General features: G+C 41.6%; 1 protein-coding gene across 1 annotated transcript in view; it reads left to right on the top strand.

The window, feature by feature from the left end:
* Positions 1 to 10,045, top strand: part of LOC149450807 (cyclic AMP-dependent transcription factor ATF-7-like) — a 151,561-nt gene extending 141,516 nt beyond the window's left edge. Inside the window, exons 9-13 of the mRNA XM_089691435.1 lie at positions 32 to 148; positions 245 to 376; positions 3,122 to 3,319; positions 3,408 to 3,516; positions 5,885 to 10,045. Coding sequence (XP_089547561.1) covers positions 32 to 148; positions 245 to 376; positions 3,122 to 3,319; positions 3,408 to 3,516; positions 5,885 to 6,102 — 774 coding nt within the window. The 3' untranslated portion in view covers positions 6,103 to 10,045. The remainder of the gene's footprint in view (positions 1 to 31; positions 149 to 244; positions 377 to 3,121; positions 3,320 to 3,407; positions 3,517 to 5,884) is intronic.
* Positions 10,046 to 15,567: the final 5,522 nt, after the last annotated feature.

Here is a 15,567-nt window from a genome sequence, read left to right on the forward strand (position 1 = left end):
CCAGTCTTGTTTTTGTGTTAACTTGGCTCAGTTGGCAAGACCAATGACCATGGTGCCCAATATCCCAGGAATTCCCGGTCCTCCGCTTATTGGTGGTGCAGGCCATATTTCTCCATCAGGACTTTCAGTTCATTCAGAAGCCAAAATGGTAAGCGACTAGATAGCACGATGATGTTATAAAGAAGATATTTTGATTTGGCTTTATTCTGTTTGTCTTAATTTCCTCACCTGGTTTTCATTGCAGAGACTTAAAGCCTCACTTACTCACCAAGTCCCATCATCTTTTAATGGTGGAATGGCTATGGTGGCATCAAGGCCTGAGCAAAGCCAGATATTGGTCCAGCATCCAGATGCCCCTTCCCCTGCACAGCCACAGGTCAGTTATCAGTTGTACTTATTGCTTAGGTTGCTTTGTAAATTGACCTGTTTACCACCAGAGCTGATTTTGCACGTGTTAAAATTCACATTTTAGGCATATAGATTAGTTAAACCCCCAAACATATATATTGTACAGTACACGACACGGATATTCGGAGGCAATGGGTTATAGGCTGCTAATTTCAGGTCATTGGACAATGTCAAAGCTTTTAGAATACCCCTCCCCCTTGGGCATATCCTTTAAATTTTACTCTACTTGGTGAGTTTTTTGCTTGTGTTCTGTAGGTGATGAACCTCTTTTTCCGTTATAGAGGAGTTTATATGCTTATCTAGTTCTTATTGAGTTTGAATTCTTTAATCAAATCTTCACTGCTTCCTATTGTAACGGTAGTAGCAGTGCAACCAGTTTGGTGCAACCTCAGTTAAACCTTGGAAATCTGACCCCATGCTATGATGACAGATTTTAATGTTGTTTCAGGCACTGGATCCTGCTTGGGTGCTCACCATGGCACTTGTAACATGTGTACTTAGATGCAGGGTGCTATACAAGTTCAGGGCTATGGTCCATTCCTGTAGTTCACAGACTGAAGAATCCTCTGGGTGTATACCTCTCCCGGCAGAGCCTTTATAGGGTATTCAGTCACTTCCTCCTGCCCTTTTGCAATGAGGACTTGGTTACAGGATGGTCAACACCTGGTTTGCTGTGTATCCTTCTCAGGACACACTTACCCCATTACTGCCCCCTACTCCCCCCAGCATTCTTGTAGGCATACTCCTGAAGAGGTCTGATAGTAATGCGGGAAACCATATAAAAGGGAATCATGGCAAAGGCACAGACAGCGTTTAATCTGTAGATGGGCTGCAAAGCTTTCAAACTGCTCAGAAAGGTGTATCTTCAGTGGTGCAGGATCCTATTTTAACACCGACCTCTGCTTCTGATTCTTGCTCTATAGCTCTATCTAAGGCATGCAATAAGTGGCCTATATGATCAAGGCAGATTTCTATGCAGCGATGTCAGAATTTGCTCTGACAACTATTTCCAGATTCCAAAAGCACTATCTATCCCAGAGTTGGAAATGGAACTATAATTCCCTTAAAGGAGATAGACATGGAAAACTTTGAAGAAGACCAGGAGGCAGTGTTGCATCCAATGCTATTGCTTCACATAATATGCTTTACAATATAGATATGCCACTTCTGTGTGAAAAAGCCTCAGGATAGTCTCACTTGATTCTTCTCAGACTCACTTGAGCCTTGACAGACCCCTCTGGGTATTAAAGCCTTGTACACACAGGCCGATTTTCGGCCCATGCGTACAGCTGTCTGTTCTACAGAAGTCAGTCTCAGGACAGGCTTCAGTCAAATGGGCATGCTGGAAAACCAGCCAATAGCTCAAGGCGCTGATCAGTGTGTTCTGGTGGGAGTGGGGTCAGAACACAAAGACAGTGGGGGAGATCGCTTGTGTTAGTACAGGGATCTCTGTATTTTTTTCTGTTGCTTATGCTCCACCACATGCTGGCATGCTGCATAACTGTTTATTGAATTTATTTAACCATCTTTCAGGGCCTAACTATTCACAAAGAAATACAGCCCTGAAGAAGGAAACACATTGGCTCTCTTTGGTTTCTTTTATTTTTAATGTTTGTAATCGTTTTTCTGGACACCGGGTGCTCCTCTAAAATCACCCAAGTGTTCCCTGCGGTAACTGCCAAATTGTCGTTATCTGAAAGTAGCAGCCTTAGATACCAAAGGCGTTTATCACATACCACCTCCAATTGGGATACAACCCATTGGAAGTTATTAACTCTATACCCTTCACTTAGAAACCTGACCCAGTCCATTGCTGTCTCCCACCCATACTTATTCTCTGAAACAAAGGAAATACTTGGCACCAGTAGATATTCCAAAATGCCTACATTCATGTTCCCTTTTACCCTTCTCATTGGTGCTTCCTGTAGTATGGGACAAACCCTTCCAATTTAAGAACTTAGGGCATCCAGGTTACTGGATAACTAGATAACCTTCTGAAGGATTCATCTCCCTCAGAACTGTCTGCAAATATTCAGAGAACTCTCCAGATTTAAAGCTTAGACTTTCAGTTGGGGAATCAACTTACAAAAGTCTGCTTTGGCCTATCATTGGTGTCAGTTGGGGGAATGGTGATTACCCAAGGGCCAGATAAAAGCAAGCAAAGGCCCACACCTGGCCTCTGGGCCGCAGTTTGGAGACCACTGCTCTGAGATAAAGAATTTACGAATTTACAGGTAAGTTAAAATGCCTGTTTTTTCCATGTGACAAATCTGCATTTTAATTCATTGAGATTATGAGAACAAATACACTATTTAAATTTTGTGTAATTTATTTACGTATATCACCTTTTTCTGTAGGCAATTAACATCAAATGTTTGTCTGTTTAGATATGTTAAAATACCATTTTTATGGGGTGAACTTACTTTTTTACATGACTGTAAATACTGAAGTAGGCATATTAAAAGTTCTGATTTTACATGCTTTATGGTCACACTCCATATCAAAGAGGGTGAATTATGTTCTATACATGCAACTAACATTTTTTGGAAACCAGCAGTGACCGTCATCTTGTATCTTTCATAACCGGTTTGCTTTAAGAATTTTTACCTGGCTCAGACGAGCTTTAAGTGCTAAAGACTATAATAATGCCCTGTTTAGGGATTTAAGATTGGCTTTAAACTGTGTATTTAGTGTTTCTTTATCTACTTTACAGGTATCTCCTGCACAGCCCACTCCAAGCACAGGAGGTAGAAGGAGGAGAGCAGCAGATGAAGATCCAGATGAACGCCGACAGCGCTTCCTAGAGAGAAACAGAGCAGCTGCATCCCGCTGCCGTCAGAAGCGCAAGGTTTGGGTGTGCTCACTGGAGAAAAAGGCAGAGGAGCTTACGTCTCAGAATGTGCAGCTAAGTGTAAGTCCTGTAAAGAAAAGAGTACACACAGACATTTTGTGCTATTCACAGTGGTTGCAATGTATTAACTTCGTGTTTCCACCTGTAGAACGAGGTAACTCTTCTGCGAAATGAGGTAGCCCAACTAAAGCAGTTGCTTTTGGCACATAAGGATTGTCCTGTAACTGCCCTGCAAAAGAAGAACCAGGTGTATCTTGGTGAGTGTGGCACCAAATGTTATCTCCCCACACCTTTCTAACATGTTTTTACATTTCTATCAAACGTATAGGAATGCATTTAAAGAAACCGTGTCACTTTGGACAAATAGGGCAAAGTGAAAGTATCTGTGTAAAGCAGACCCACCAATACTTACCCCTCTAGCGGTTTCCCTGCCACTCCTGCCTCTGATGCAGCTGGCGCAAAATTCCAGGTTCTTCCAGGCATAGGTGAGGATGTAACCTCCTACTTTGATGCCTTACCAAAGGCATGGGTGCTCAACCTGTAGTCCTCTAGCTGTCACGGAACTACAAGTCCCAACATGCCTCTGCCTTTGGGAGTCATGTTTGTAACTGTCAGCCTTGCAATGCCTCGTATCACTTGTAGTTCTGCAACAGCTGGAGGGCCACAGGTAGAGCACCCATGACCTAGGGTCTAATGGCCAGACCCTAGGTCCAACTACTGTTTCATGACAGAAGGGGTAACATCTCTGCTCCCTCTAGGCTCCAACATACACTTAGTATTTTGGTGGAAGCTGTTATAAAGGAAGGATTGACCTGGAATCAATAGAGAGGTGAGTATCAGTGCGTCAGGGGTTGTGGGGGTTGCTTTATAGAGACACAGACATATATATATATATATATATATATATAACCTTGACCTCTGCTGTTCTTACACAAGAATGTATGTTACATATTGCTGACCACTGCATCCTCTACTGAATATGGAATAATTTCTGACTGTTGATCTCTGTATCCTGTATGCTTGTGTACTTTACAAACTCCTGACTGGTGGACTCTCAGCATACACAGTTGTTCGGATTATGTAATGTATAGCCCAGTGTACAGAGTGCAGTGGTTAGTAGTATGTAATATAAAATACAGCATACAGTGCAGTGTTGAAGAGTATGCAATGTGTAACCCAGCATACAGAGTGTACAAGGATATGTAACATGCAAACCTTCATAGTGAGTGCAGCATTATAGTCCAGCAGCCATCAATATGTAACATACGACCGACAGAGGTGTGTAACATATAGCACTCTATGCAGAGAATAGCTGTTTTAAATCTGTAATCTACAAGGTATGTTACAAAATCCTGACCCCAGTACCCTTTATGCTGTCCAATATATTACATAATCTTGCACAGTTACATAGTTTGGCTGAAAAAAAGATTCAAGTTCATCCAGTTCAACCATAAAAAAATAGTTATAATCCTATACCCACAGTTGATCCAGAGGAAGGCACAAAACCCAGCAAAGTATGATCCAATTTGCTCCTGCAGGGGAAAAAAATTCCTTCCTGATCCTCCAAGAGGCAATCGGATATTCCCTGGATCAACTTTACCTATAAATGTTAGTAACCAGTTATATTCTGTGTATCTAGGAAAGAATCCAGGCCATTTTTAAAGTAATTCACTGAGCTGGCCAGAACCAACTCTTGAGGGAGTCTGTTCCACGTTTTCACAGCCCTTACTGTGAAGAAACCTTTCTGTATTTGGAGATTAAATCTCTTTTCCTCCAGACATAAAGGGTGCCCCCTTGTCCTCTGTGATGACCTCAGGGTGAATAACTCTACACCGAGTTCACTATATGAACCACTGATGTATTTATACATGTTGATCATATACCCCCTTAATCTCCTCTTCTCAAGAGAGAATAAATTCAGTTCCTCTAATCTTTCCTCATAGCTGATCTCCTCCATGCCTCTTATCAGTTTAGTTGCCCTTCTCTGTACTTTCTCCAGTTCCCCAATGTTCTTTTTGTGAATTGGTGCCCAAAACTGAACTGCATATTCCAGATGAGGTGTTACTAATGATTTGTACAGGGGTACAGGGAGAGGATTTTGCTCGCTTTAGAAGCCGCAGCTTGGCATTGCATGCCATTATTAAGCTTGTGATCTACCAGAACTCCCAGATCCTTCTCCACCATTGATTCCCCCAGTTGTACCCACCCCTAGTATGTATGATGCATGCATTTTCTTAGCCCACAAGTGCATAACTTTACATTTATCAACATTAAACCTAATTTTTCACATAGTTGCCCAATTAAACAGTGCATTGAGGTCGGCTTGTAATGTAGAATGAACTCTGGTATGTCGTCCCCAGTAGATTCTTCTTCTCCACATCAAAAATCCTTGCTTCCTCTGCTCCTATCTTTCTGCTTAGTGTGGCTCTAAATCTAAGAGCTGGAGGGGGTGTGCTGTCGTTTTTTTGCTCTGAATTTGGGATAGTGATGGTGTCTTTTTAAACATCAGTGCAGTAGTTACAACTATCAGGTTTGTCCTAAAACCTAGGTACTTTCTTTTTTTGGGGAGGGGGTTTCGCTATACTGTAAATGCTTCAGCTTACTCTTTAACTTTCTTTCTTTCAGAAAACCTGAAGGATGGCTGTGATGCAACAGGCTCTCCAGGCCCAGTCAGCCAGCACAGTTCATTGTCCTCTGCCTCTCCTAATGGTTTGCGTTCTCCAGCTGAACACATGGCTACATCAGTGCTCACACAGATGGCCAGCCAAAGGACAGACGGCCACAGTCAGATCCTACAGTCTCATGTCATCATGTCACCACAGTCGCAGGCGGCCAGCAGATGATGTATCTCAGCCACTGGACCTAGAACTAACCAATGGGATGCCTCAGCCCCAGAGACTGAGCATAATAACTAAGCCCCATTACAGAAGGGGTGGATATGGATTATAAATATATATACATATATATATTTGTTTTTAAAGTTCGGTAAAGGGTGTTTAGGGAGTATTTTTTTTTTTTTTTTTTTTTTAGTCCACAGATACCAACTGATTAAAGCACTAACATTGAAAACCCATCAGGTCAAATCACTAACACCATCACACATGCAAGAACAATATGGGCTTTGTGCACTAATAGACATGGAAACACACACCCTACCGCACACAATGCAGCCTATGCAGAATACATTAAGGTTTACCATTACGGTGCCAGTGGGTGAGTTCTTCCCCAGTGTTCCTTGTCTGAGCACTCGGCCTCCTCTCTGCTGTTTAATTATTATATCCCTGTTTTTACAAAAACTCCTTACATATTCCCTTTTTGATTCTCGCTTTTTTGGGGGGGGAAAGGCAGTGCCATCCAACCTTTATCTGTCCATGGCATTTCATCGTTGCTAGAAACTCACTAATGCATTGGAAAAAAAATGGCCTTGTTGCTCTGTTGCCTTCCAGATGTTTCACTTTATGCTCTTGTGTTGACTAAAGAATCAAGAGACCATGTTCTGAGTCCTGAGATAGGCCTGGTGCTGGAGGGACCCAAGACAGTGTGGACAAGAACGTCAGGGGGATCCTTTTCTTCCACCAACTGCAGAAGGAGACCCAGGAACTAGAACTAGAACTGCCTGAGCAGCTAAGTGATCAAAGTTGTAACTGGTTGTATCTCCAAGGAAGCAGCGACTGCAGGATGGAAAATATCTCCGTGTCTTCCACGGTTCTCGTGATGCTGCTGATATGCAATGTGCTTTAAATATGAGGCTTGGGTCTTTTGCAGCCTGTTTCAACACTAAATATAACCAGCCATGTAACCTCTTCAAAGCCTTATTTCAGTCTTCCAGCAAGTTTTGTCTGACAGGTGACTTGTGACCTTCTAGCGTAAAATGCCTGTGCCATGGAGGCAATCTGTTGAGAATTGTAAAAGATCTACCTTCGTCAAGACTGTGGTGGATAACTGAAGTCATTTATATAGAAGCGACTTCTTCCTACATGTACTCTCCCTACTTACTTTGTCCAAGAGATGCCTTGAAATGTGGTGTCCCCATGGCATTGGCTTTTTTTTCATTGCCCAGTGAAACGGCCAGAAGAAGCTTCTCGGTTTCGAATAGAGGGCTAAAAATATGTGCCTCTTAGATTGCTCCTCTACAGTCTTTTGGAAGATTCAGTTCTTTCAACTACAGTACTTTGCGTTTGCTTATAGCTCTTTCAGGTATTGTTCTATGCAGTGATATAGAACTAATAGACATTATTCTCTTCCTTCCCTACTACAGTTTGGGATGCTACATGGTGACTTTTCTTGTAGACTTCATTATGCTTTCATACATTTTACAGAGCATTGCGGGATATGTCAAGAGCAAAGCAACATTTAACAATTTTGTCATCCAAGTATTTTGCTCAGTCAAGAGGTTTACAATGTGTATGGGGAGCTAAGCATTGATAATGGACAAGGGCTCATCAGTAACCCCCTCCCCCCTGTAGTCCAGTGTGATCGAGTTCTGTGAATGGAGGGACAGTTGTTTCTAATGGCTGACAGTCTCACTTGCTTTTGTAAGCATTGCAGTTCTTGATACAGGCACATAATGTACTAATCAAGTCAGGACACACTACATTGTCGCCCATATTTACAAGCAAATTCAAATTTTTGTTTTGTGGATGAAAAAATTCCTGTAGTTGAAATGATTGTTCACCCTTTTATTTTTTTAAAGGCTTCTGAGCTGCAAATATCTTCTATTTACAGTTAAAGTGGTACTAAAGGCAAAATCAAAAATTACATATATGATGCAGTCTTTCACTAAAATTAACAAAGCAGTCTTTATATTTTTCTGAAGCCACATTCACATATCACTTAGCAAGAATTTGGGTTCTTGCTAGAGTTTTGAAAAGTGCAATTCACACACATTTCCTAGTGTTGTACGGAGGGCAGCCCCTTCACTTGAATGGGCTGCCCTATGTGCATTTGTTGCGCCAGAGGAGCTCGGGGATCAACTCTTTTCACTGAGCCAGGTGCATTTTTACATGTGCATTTTGCTGTGATACTCGCACATTTTATCACAACAGCTGTGTCACTCAGGATGAACGGTACCCAAACATGCATAGTGCCTTTTGTGCCATGATTTGGAATCATGAGCAGGATTGCACCGATTCTGCCTGCGATTCCTAATCGTCAAAATGTGAATGGGGCCTGAGTCCCCTCTGTAACTCAGTTTTCTACCTGTTGGTCCTGCTGATATTTTTCAACTCCTTTTAAAAGATCAAACTGTGCAGCAAAAGTGGAAGTTAAGGCTTGAGACAAACCATTCAATACAGATATGGGTGCTTATAATACAAAATCTGTTGCTCTACCTGCTTAAAAAGTGTTGACTGGATTTAGACTTTAATTTGTTAGCCATCTGCTAGTCCATGTAGCACTGCCCTCCCCAGACAGTGCTGTTGCCCTAGGGTGTCCTAATTGCTCCTTCATAGATAGAGGAGCCACCTTAATGTCTAGTACACCTGATGAGAAAATCGAACATATCGTGTTTTTTTTTTTTTTTTGCGTGCTGCACTCATATCAGGTTCAAGGGTGCTACTAAGTGTACGAAAATTCTTGTACAATCCAGTACAACTTCCCATGTCTGTAGCAGTGTACCAGCATGTAATCGGAAGTGATGTCATGTACATGTGAACCTCTGTTTGCCACGCCTTCAGCTATACCTATTTGGAGTGTTGCGGCATATTCGTGCATTGGTCTGTGCACATGATTTGTTCATGTCTTGAAAACAATGAAACTTGAAAACCCTTTTTACTTCTGGGTTGTTTTCGTGTTTCTGAGCATGTGCAGTCTTGATCACCTTTTCTTTCTTTTTTTTTTTCTTTCTTTTTTTTTTGTACGGACAAATACTCTACTGATTAAACAAAACCTGTTCATTCTGCTATCGAACAAGAAAAATTTTCATGGTTGTCCCTTCAAATAATTTTGCTTGAACTATTGTGATTTGTTCTCAAAAGCTGTGTGTTAAAGAATAGATTATTAAGCGATCAAATGCAGGGTGGGGGGGGGGGTGCTGTTCTCTCGATTTTCTCATCCTGTGTACTGGGCATAAGAGAGGGAGTATGTTACTGGTTGGATCACTTTAAAAACATAAAGGAAAAGATATAATAAAAACAGAAAACTAATTCAGCGACCACATTTAAGGACTGGTAGACTGCAATATTACATGTTTATGTTCTGAGATTAACAGACACGTTAATTGGTCACTTGAACCAGATACAAGCTTTCTGTTGGCAACTGCTTTCATGTCACCGTAAATAAACCACCTCTGCTTACTACTAATTTATGTGTTTGCCATATGGGCTGCCTGTTAGCTGAAAATGTCGCAAAACAGTAATAACGAAAGGTGCTCTTTGTGCTGCTAGGTAAGCACAGTTATGGGGGGATTACTTGTAACTTTCTTTGAATAGATAAGTTTATGCCTTCCCTCAAGAAGGTTAAAAGAACAGGATTCATTTTTAACATTTAGCTTTTAGAATAATACAAACTTTACTCGGTAAGATTTTACTTTTCACTTGTTTATAGGAGTATGTAAAGGGTGATTGCGTCTAGTTTGTTGTCACGGGGCTGCTACATACATTGCTGTTTGCCTTATTAACACAGGTCTTTTAATAAAGGAAAGAACTATGTTTAGAAATCACTTGCTACTAGCAATCATTCAATAAAGCCCCTGTGCTGCTTTTAAATGTGTAGACCTGTATCATATTTCCATCTCCCTTACATATATTTTTTATTGTAAAAACCTAAAAATAAATCTCATTGCTTTTACATCATGTATGCCTTTTACAGAACATCCGGCAAAATCTAAAACGAGATAAAACAATCAGTGTAACCAAGTATGCATAAAAAAGGAGACATAACAAATCAATGCTTCTGTCCCTTTAAAAAATGCATATATTAAAGTGTTACTAAAGGCATTTTGTTTTCATTTAAAATAGTAAACATGTTATATTCACCTGCTCTATGCAATGGTATTGCACAGAGCAGCCCCAAACCTCTTCTTCTGGGGTCTCCTGTCAGTGCTCTTAGCTCCTCCTTATTTCTGTGTATTCCCATAGCAGGCTGCTGCTCTCACGCCATGCTCAATAGACACGCACAGAAGTGCTTGGCCCAGCCCCCACTTTCTTCACACAGCATTTGATTGACAGCAGCAGGAGCCAATCTCTCCTGCTGCTGCCAGAGTTCCTGTGTGAAGAGAGAAAGGAGAGATCCAGCCATGTACAGTACTGGATCGATTGAGGACTCCGATAACTATTTAGGGAGGTGGTTGAGGACAGCAAGCTGTTACCTTTACCTTAAAAAAAAAACATTTTGGCTTTAGAACCACTTTAAATTATTGCAGGGCTATAGGCTTGATATGCCTGAATTTGGCCAAACATGGGCACATCTTTCTGATTTCAGTTATTACAGGGACCATGAGCTCTTTCAGTAACTATGCGATGTTAGTGCGGCAATCTGCCTCTCTGAGCTGTTGTGTTCTGACAAGGGGACTGCCCCCGCCAGGACACACTGAGCAGCTCTCAAAGCCATTGGCTGCCAGCGCTGATCGGCTGCTGGCCAGGTGCTGGTTTTCCAGCATGTCCCTTCTGTCAGACAGTCAACTGTACACACTGAGTGTTGGTCCGTTCTGTACCCAGCATATATTGTAATATATCTTGTGTTAAGTAAAGCCATTGTGATAAGATGAATTGTAAGAAAAAAGGACATGGCCATATTGTTATCTACAGGCTTGAGCTGACCTCGCTGCTTTCCGAATTCTTCTTCTGGCACCACCAAATGTTCTAATATCAGTGGCTGCACCTGCTTAGGGAGACCTACAGTGAGGAATCTCCCCATTGAGGGATAAACACAGTGTGCAACACATATATTGCAAAGGTTGGAGCAGAAATACAGTCATCATTGACATGTAAGGAATGTTGCAGATTGCCCAGTTTCCCCATTTTGGTTCTTCTCCAATATATGCAGCAGCAGAGAGGATTTATAATACATTCTGGACCTAAAAGTTTTGCTGTCCAGGAATGTATTACTGTAAGGAAGAACTACAGATATGATCAAAACTATAGGGACAATTTCGAAAAAGCATTTGCAACACATTTCTGGCATTCTGGACATATTAGAAAGTCTTGCGCCAAATTTATGAAAGCCTTGTGACCATTTTATTTTTAGCACAGATTCAGGTAGTTTTTATCTGTGATTCTTTTATATTCTACCACTGAGACTCTGATAAATACTATGTGGCCATATAAGATCATTGACAGTAACCAAATATGGCTATGTACAAACTTGAGGTACCGTATATACTCGAGTATAAGCCGACCCGAATATAAGCCGAGGTACCTAATTTTACCACAAAAAACTGGGAAAAACTATTGACTCGAGTATAATCCAGTGGTGTCAGTGGGGGGAGGAATAGTGCCCCATCGTTGGTGTCGGTGGGGGGAGGAATAGTGCCCCATCGTTGGTGTCAGTGGGGGGAGGAATAGTGCTCCATCGTTGGTGTCAGTGGGGGGAGGAATAGTGCCCCATCGTTGGTATTAGTAACACCAATGATTGGGCACTATTCCTCCCACTGACACCAATGATACTTACCTTGCTGACCCCTGCTCCAGCCTGGGCTCGCTCGCTCCCTCCCTCTCCCATGGTACACACTTACCGGTCAGATGTCTTCCTTCTCCGGCCGCTCTCCTCTTCACTCGCTCGATCTTCGCGGTGCCGCTCGGCTCCTCCTCTCCAAGCTCCACCTCCTCGCCGGTGATTGGGCGCCTGTGTGCCTCTCCTGAGCTACAGTTCCGGCGGCCAATCACCGGCGAGGATTGATCCCAGGGGTGTGTCCAGATGACAGGGACGGCATGTCATCCCGACCACACCTGGAGACGGATAGAGGAGCAGTGTCTCGGTTCCTAAGGCAATCGGAAATATGTGTTTTCCGATGGTCTTAGGCGACCCCTGTGAAAGTGTCGTTCGACCCCCAAAGGGGTCGCGACCCACAGGTTGAGAACCGCTGCTTTAGAAGCAGCGCCCCCTGCTAGACATCTGCAGACGTTGACTCGAGTATAAGCCGAGGGGGCCGTTTTTCAGCACAAAAAATGTGCTGAAAAACTCGGCTTATACTCGAGTATATACGGTAAATGATGTCATAATCCTTCTGGTACCCTGGCTGCAGCTGATAGGGCTGGCAGGAATGCAATCGTGGGACAGTTGGGTCTGTGGAATTAGGATCAGACCAAGCTGAAATGACAGGCAGTGAGTGTTTACGACACTCTTTGACTTCCAGGGAATTTGTTTGTATTCCTTTATAGATTGTCCTGTTTTCTTATGAGTTATAAAAAAAATCTATGCTTATCTAGTTACCCCACCAACACCTTGAGCTTCGCAAGGGGAAGGGCAGCATTTATAGCAAGTGGTACCATGATGAACTGGGGCCTTTGGTGCTGACGTTTAGTAAAAAAAATTATATCTTTCTAGCTGGAGTTGCATCACTAACCTGTAAAGCATAATGTCAGATGTTGTGCAAGATATGCTGCTTTGTGTAAAAATCTTCTCTGCAGGGTGTATGGTCCTCTTCCTGGAGCTGAGCTGGCACAGCAGGAGATAAAATCTTCGGGTCTTCAGGCTGAGCTGCCTCTTTCTCCCATCTCATCTACTGAGAAAAGCCTGTGCATTGTTTACTCTGAATATAATGCAATCTCTGAATGGGGGAGAGAATACTGTCATTTATCCAAGGCTCCCCTATTTAGCTATAGGGAAATAAATATTTTTGCCTAAATGCCAGCTTTAATATTTACCTATAAAGATATTTTATACATTTGTAGAACAGAAAAATCTGTTTAAAGTTATTTTTATAGAAAATGATCTATGAAAGTACATGTTATGCTGTAGGAGCAAGCCATAGACTGTGTATATTGCTGCGGTCTTCCCTCTGACATTATGGTCTTATTTCTATTTTATTTTTTTTTGTTTGGGGATACAAGTAAGCAAGTTGAGGAGTTTTTGGGGTTTTTTTTTTGTTCTTTTTGTTTTTTTCTAAAAAGTCACCCTAGCTCTAGTTTTGTGTGGCCCTCAGTAGACATAATGACCTGTCTTGAAGAAATTGTCCAGTTTGGCCCACTGTTTCTTTTCAGTTTGACACGCCTGATTTATTACCCTCTGCCTGTCAATGTGGCCCCCTGGTGGCCTCTCCCAGAGCAACATTTTAAAAATCCAGCCAAGACATATATATATATATATATATATATATATATATATATATATATATATATATATATATATATACAGGTGAAACTCGAAAAAATAGAATATCGTGCAAAAGTTCATTTATTTCAGTAATGCAACTTAAAAGGTGAAACTAATATATGAGATAGACTCATTACATGCAAAGCAAGATAGTTCAAGCCATGATTTGTCATAATTGTGATGATTTTGGCTTACAGCTCATGAAAACCCCAAATCCACAATCTCAGAAAATTAGAATACTGTGAAAAGGTGCAATATTCTAGGCTCAAAGTGTCCCACTCTGATCAGCTAATTAAGCCATAACACCTGCAAAGGGTTCCTGAGCCTTTAAATGGTCTCTCAGTCTGGTTCAGTAGGAATCACAATCATGGGAAAGACTGCTGACCTGACAGTTGTGCAGAAAACCATCATTGACACCCTCCATAAGGAGGGAAAGCTTTAAAAGGTAATTGCAAAAGAAGCTGGATGTTCCCAAAGTGTTGTATCAAAGCACATTAATAGAAAGTTGTGTGGAAGAAAGAGGTGCACAAGCAAGCAGCAGGGATGGCCGCAGCCTGGAGAGGATTGTCAGGAAAAGGCCATTCAAAAGTGTTGGGGACTTTCACAAGGAGTGGACTGAGGTTGGAGTCAGTGCATCAAGAGCCACCACACACAGACGGATCCTGGACATGGGCTTCAAATGTCGTATTCCTCTTGTCAACCCTCTCCTGAACAACAAACAATGTCAGAAGCGTCTTACCTGGGCTAAAGAAAAACAGACCTGGTCTGTTGCTCAGTGGTACAAAGTCCTCTTTTCTGATGAGAGACACGGTTGCATCTCATTTGGAAACCAAGGACCCAGAGTATGGAGGAAGAATGAAGAGGCACACACTGCAAGATGCTTGAAGTCCAGTGTGAAGCTTCCACTGTCTGTGTTGATTTGGGGAGCCATGTCATCTGCTGGTGTTGGTCCACTGTGCTTCATTAAGTCCAGGGTCAACGCAGCCGTCTACCAGGAGATTTTGAGCACTTCATGCTTCCTTCCGCAGACGAGCTTTATGGGGATGCTGACTTCATTTTCCAGCAGGACTTGGCACCTGCCCACACTGCCAAAAGCACCAAAACTTGGTTCAATGACCTTGGGATTACTGTGCTTGATTGGCCAGCAAACTTGCCTGACCTGAACCCCATAGAAAATCTATGGGGCATTGCCAAGAGAAAGATGAGAGACATGAGATTGAACAATGCAGAAGAGCTGAAGGCCGCTATTGAAGCATCCTGATCTTCCATAACCTCAGCAGTGCAACAGGATGATAGCTTCCATGCCCCGCCGTATTGAGGCAGTAATTGCTGCAAAAGGGGCCCAAACCAAGTACTGAGTACATATGCATGCTTATACTTTTCAGAGGTCCGATATTGTTCTATGTACAATCCTTGTTTTATTGATTGCATGTAATATTCTAATTTTCTGAGATTGTGGATTTGGGGTTTTCATGAGCTGTAAGCCATAATCATCACAATTATGACAAATCACAGCTTGAACTATCTTGCTTTGCATGTAATGAGTTTATCTCATATATTAGTTTCGACTTTTAAGTTGCATTACTGAAATAAATGAACTTTTGCACGATATTCAAATTTTTCGATTTTCACGTGTATATGTGTGTGTGTGTATATATATATATATGTATATATGTGTGTGTGTGTGTATATATATATATATATATATATATATATATATATATATATATATATATGGGCTGAGGTCTTCTGCATGTAACCAAGGGCTGACTTTGCAATTGGTAAACATATTACAACTTTCAGCTGCTTTAGTTATAGATACTTTAGCGTTATACATAATTGTGGCATGAAAAATCCAAAGTCGTCTGTGACAAAATTAAATTCTGGTTTGGTCAACTTCATGCTTACACTATTCAAAATCTTTTACATTGAAGACTGCTAGTATATACTTTTTATTTCTTTGTAGTTGATAAAATGGTCACATTTTAGCTGTAAAATGGAATATGATAGTATTCATAAATGCAAAGTGAATGTTTTATTAGAAGATGTCTACATTC

This window comes from Staurois parvus, unplaced genomic scaffold, assembly GCF_062004578.1.
Source record: "Staurois parvus isolate SC_StPar_1 unplaced genomic scaffold, SC_StPar_1.0 ptg000562l, whole genome shotgun sequence".
Taxonomy (NCBI): Eukaryota; Metazoa; Chordata; class Amphibia; order Anura; family Ranidae; genus Staurois; species Staurois parvus.